The sequence below is a fragment of the Opisthorchis viverrini genome (assembly GCF_000715545.1).
Source record: "Opisthorchis viverrini unplaced genomic scaffold opera_v5_383, whole genome shotgun sequence".
Classification (NCBI taxonomy): domain Eukaryota; kingdom Metazoa; phylum Platyhelminthes; class Trematoda; order Opisthorchiida; family Opisthorchiidae; genus Opisthorchis; species Opisthorchis viverrini.
Window position 1 is genome coordinate 213,002 of NW_008752043.1, and position 5,303 is coordinate 218,304.

At 48.7% G+C, this 5,303-nt stretch overlaps 1 protein-coding gene across 1 annotated transcript in view; it reads left to right on the forward strand.

The window, feature by feature from the left end:
• Positions 1–267: 267 nt before the first annotated feature.
• Positions 268–5,303, forward strand: part of T265_15197 (hypothetical protein) — a gene marked incomplete at both ends in the record, with an annotated part of 22,838 nt that continues 17,802 nt past the window's right edge. Inside the window, 3 exons of the mRNA XM_009177011.1 lie at positions 268–403; positions 2,330–2,414; positions 3,224–3,273. Coding sequence (XP_009175275.1) covers positions 268–403; positions 2,330–2,414; positions 3,224–3,273 — 271 coding nt within the window. The remainder of the gene's footprint in view (positions 404–2,329; positions 2,415–3,223; positions 3,274–5,303) is intronic.

Genomic DNA, 5,303 nt, shown 5'->3' on the forward strand with positions numbered 1-5,303 from the left:
GGGGCAGTATGCTCGCCAGCGCGAGGATTCGCATAAATAAATGTCTAATAGTGCTTTAAATTGGGTTCGAGAAGGAGCGTGTACAACCGCCGGAGGAAGGTCATTCCACGAAGCTACTACCCGAAATGAAAAAAAGTTTTGTCTAACGGATGTGTGTGCCCTGAGCTTGAAGATTTTCTTACTATGTCCCCGCCGGGTGTTTGCTGGGTCAACGGCAAAAAACCTGTTTGCCAAGCTTTGTTCAAACAGGGCGTAGGTAAGAATTAGGTCCCCTCGGAGGCGACGGTACTCCAGGGGAAAGAGATCAAGCATCGCGAGACGCGTTTCGTAGTCCACGGACTTCAGGCCGGCAACCATTCTCGTGGCGGCCCGCTGGACACGCTCAATGAGGGTAATGTCTTTCGTAAGTCCTGAGTAGACAACTTGGTTGGCGTACTCCAGGAGCGGTCTGACGTAGGCACCATAGAGTATTTGGAAGTCCATGCGAGTAATACGGGAGAAGGTACGTCGAATCATCCGTAAAACGGCGAATGCCTTTTGAGCCGATTTCTCATGGTGTAGTGCGAAAGACAAGTTTGAGGAGACCCAGATGCCTAAATCTTTTTTGGCATCTATCCTCATGATGTTTTCTGGTCCCTTTTCACCATGACGTGGACTCGCAAGAACGTCTGGGAGGTCGTTGACGTAGATCAGAAACAGGAGTGGTCCCAAGACGGAGCCTTGAGGAACTCCAATGGAGACCGGCGCTGGAGAGGAATAGGTTGAGCCTATTCTCACTCGGAATGACCTGTCTGATAGGAACGCCTTGATCCAGCGAAGGATTTTCCCTTGAATCCCGTAAGACTCGTGTTTGTGGAGCAGCGGGACGTGTGGGACCCTATCAAATGCTTTTGAGAAGTCGAAAAATATGGCATCCGATATGAGTCCTTCGTCCTTGGCTTGGGTTAAGCTGTCCATAAACACGAGCATGTTTGTTACGCAAGAACGGTTTGGGAGAACTCATTGGCATGAACTCATTAACCGGAAGGTTCATAGTTCCAAATCAGCCTTATCACCGGCTACCCCTGTCTTTGCTTGGACAACCTGGCTGTATCCCAGCCCCCGTGCCTCCCTCCGTTGGCGAGACAGCTAGGCACCGAAAGGGTGGTAAAGCTCTACAATTCTTTCATTGAGACAAATGCTGAAAGGCCTTCAGAGCCCTGGTGTTCAAATAGCAGCTGATAAGGACGTTGAACTGGAGTATGCAGACAATATTGTTCTCGTCTTTGAAAAGGAGAAGGCGCTGTTGGTTTGGATGAACTGACTAAAGTTATCCCGATTTTTGGCCTGTAGTTTGCACCCAAAAGGGTGAGGTAATTCTTCCGGACATATAGTCACTGCACACACAACTTACAATCCAGGGAGGCACTCGAGTTTATGGAGCGTTTCATGTATCTTGGAAGTTGTATTAGCTGCGATTGTAGTGTGACAAATGAAGTCAATCTACGAATCTGCAAGGCTGGTTTGCCAATTCGAGACACCTATGGCGGCAAAGCTGCATATGCTCGAATCTCAAGGGACATGCACGTCGTGTTTATCAGCGCGGGCTGTTTTGTTGTATGGCTGTGGGACTTGGCCGCTTCGATCGGTGGAACTGAGACATCTTCAGGTGCTCGACAACCGTTGTCTCAGATCCTGATCGTCGTTCAGGTGTAACGTCCTTTCGGGGCCTAACTGCTCTGCTATCACAAGGGAGTACAGGGGCTGGGACACTGTCGGGTTGCCCAAGCCCAGACAGGGGAAGTCGAGAGACAGAGGTCGGGTTCGGACCACCGACCCTCCGGTCAGTAAATTTGCGCTCTAACCTCTGAGCCATCTCGCCCTCTCAGAACCTTAGCTCGTGTGGGCTAGTGTCGGCGAATCCATAACGAGGCTATTGGACTTCCATTGAACAATGTGTCCAGCACCAGAAGCTGTATTGGTACGCTATGCCTTGTGTATACTGAACCATCATTTGCCAATGAGAGTGCTGTTTTCCTTGCTGAGTTCAGAGTAGCGGAGGCAGAGAGATGACCTATCGTTAATCTGGCAAAGGAGTATGAAGGGAGTTACGAAACGTTTTGGTGCTATGGGTGCTACTCGCCTTGCAGGGTGGGGAATGCGTGGTCCCCACTGTGCCTAACTGAGGACGCTGCTGGATGTGGCTGCTAATCGATGTCAGTGACGTTCTTGTTGTTAGCTTCCATCCAGATTGCCTGAATGAGTGCCTGGAGATGTAGGTTCCTTGGAATGATTGTGATAGGCTTGCACTAAATCCTTTGCCCATCCACTTTTATTCTTTTCTTCACAGTGAAGCCTTCAAATAAATCATGTTTTTACGACAGTGAAGCATCAGTGTTGAAGTCTGATGTCATGCTGTCGATGATGGTGATGATGTGAGTGAATACCCCACAAATTTTATATGCTACGTCTCTGGCTGGATACACCCAAAAACAGTCCTTTAGTGACAGCTGCGAGTATGGTGCTTACCTCATACAGGGTTCCGGTGGTTGTCGTACGTGTTAAAGCATACTTCAGACCGCTAATCTAGGGTACATTCAGTAAGAGCAAGACTCGAGGCCTGTGGTGAGTGTATACGGTCAATTTAAGAGTAGTAAGATTGGATTCGAGATATTCGTTGGCACGTTACTTAACTAGTAAGACGTATGAACTAAAATTGGGGAGAGTTGGCTCACTGGTTAGGGCGCGAATATAATGACGGGAAGATCCGTGGTTCGAATCTGCCCTCTAGGCTTGGGCACTCTGGTGGTTTCCCAGACCTCGTGCTTCCTTCGGGTGACATTGAAGCTAGGCACCCAAAGGGTATTGCAGCTGAACATTCATTTTATACTGTTATATGAACTATGTAATAATATTTAATAATTGTTCAGCTATAACAACCTTTCGGTGCCTAGCTGAGGTCTGTACGTAAAATCGTCCTGTCCTCTGTAATATGAGTGTGAAGCATGGAGGTGTTTTCCCAGGCGATCAGCATGTCCATATTCATGGAAGCAGCGATGCCGCCTTCACCCGAAGAAGGACGGTCTAGAAAAGTTCTGCCTCAAATCCTCACACTCCGATCGCCCAACAGTTGACCATGGACGCCGGCGCATTATTCAATACGGTCAAAATGCTTTTAAAACGAAAGAGTCCGGTGCTGCTAAAAAAACACCTGCTGTGCGCAGCTACACCAGGATTGAGACAGTTATTCCATACTCCCCGCATCCTCAGGCCAGACCGGTCCCCTAAAGCCAAGTGAGTCAGACTTTTGATTTAAATGCTCGAGGCAGGAGTACCTCAACCAAACCCTCTTCTTCGGTTCGGGAAACGGAGAATTATCAGTCCCTTGCATCCCTTCGCTCACCTGCCTTAACCTGCATCTCCTCCCCACCCGTCGAAGTCGACAGTGGCGCCAACCTATCTGCCAATCCCCTAGCCACGTTTCCGTGTCTAGGCCATTGCCCAGAAAAATAAACCAAAATAACCATTTACTAACTTCAAAAGGTTTGATCCACGCTGCAGCCTCCAATGTCCTTACTCTATGTCAAATTAGACAACAGGCATATCTTGCTCAAACCTTGCTTCCCCTCACTATCGATGTATGCTGTGTCTCCGAAACACGCATAAAAGACCCCACTTCGATCGTACTTCTCAAGCCATTCAGGACGAGCTCAGATCTTCCGCATTTCGTTCTTCGGATATCTGGATCCTGACGCAATAGCTCGTGGTATCTTGGCGTGAGAGTTGCACTCAGTCTCAAGGCTGAAAGCGCTCTACTGGACTGGACCCAGTAAACAGTCGTATTTGCGTTGTGCGGTTGCCTGTTAAGATCAATTCAATTCGATGCATTAAATGGTGTTTCCTTGTCGTATCAGCGTACGCCTCGACGGACTGCAGTTCTGAGACTGAGGACAGAATTCTTCAAGGTTTGTCGCGACTGCCTCGGTCAGCAATAAGGACAGATATAGTAATTCTGGTGGATGATATGAACGCCAAATTTGGACGACTAAGTCCGACCACAGTTGGGTGGTCGATTTGCAGTCGATACTGAGCGTACGGATAATGGAGAGCGGATTTTCAGTTGTGTGCAAATCATCGTCTGTTCCTGGCCAGTACGAAATTCCAACACGTACGCTCACGCCGAATTACCTGGAGTACACCTACCGCAAGACAGTTTTGGACTCCATTGGACCATATGGCAATCAGTTACCGATAGAGAGCCTCAGTTAAGGATTGTCATTCCTTCTGGGGTACGCAACCTGACTCTGATAACGCCATCGTTCGGGCCCGCTTAGCACTTCGCTTTCCGCCGACACTACGCGTACCAAAAGAGAGCAGCTCCGTTCATCAACTTCGACAAGTTTCAGTAGCTGAAGAATATCGAGCTGATCTGGCTAGAAAGCTACTGGAAACGCACAGTCATATGGATGAAGATTACTTGGAGGATGAATGGGGGCGAATTAAGGAAGCAATCCTGACAGCTTTCAAAACTATTTATCAACCTATCTGACTCGACCAAATGAATACTGGATATTATCGAGAGCAGCTGATCTTATTGCTGCCAGAAGGGCCATACCAGCAACTGGCAAATGCGATGGTGCATATCGATCCCTCGAACACCGGATAATCAGGGGCTTGTAGAATGACAGGAAACACCGGTGGATTTCGAAGGCCCAAAAGTTGCAGAAGGCTTTCGCTGCATGTCACAGCCCAGCCCTATCTCAGGTGATTTGATCAACCGATCAGAAGACTACATGTCAGTGAAACAATATGCGAAAAGGACGGAACAGCTAATTCCTCCCTCAGTTGCCGTGTTGAGTGGTGGGCTGAGCACTTCCAAGAACAGTTCACATGGTCTCCTTCAACACAACCGCTAGAAAAACTAAACGGGTCCGAATAGTATCAGCGTGGCATCGGTCGCATCTCTCTGGCTCTCTGGCATCATTTTGCACAGGTTGATGGATTATCGAGAGAGACATTCGTGAGAATCAAGCTGGGTTTCGCCCTGGTCGAGGATGCATCGAGGGCACTGTATGCGAACTCATCATCATCATCATCATTATCAGCTGTAATAACCGCGTACTCGTCGTACACTGGTTGTAGCTGCCACAGTTTCGTTCACCGATGATTGGGGGGTAAGTAGCTGCGCATTGCACGCGCGAGCTGGTAAATTGGTGCATAAATCCAGCACTTTCAGTGAGTTGTCAAGCGGGGGGGTGGAAAAGGAGCTATGCATTGAAGGCAATAGCTTGGATGCACGAGCGCCACTGAGGGCGCGACTGGGC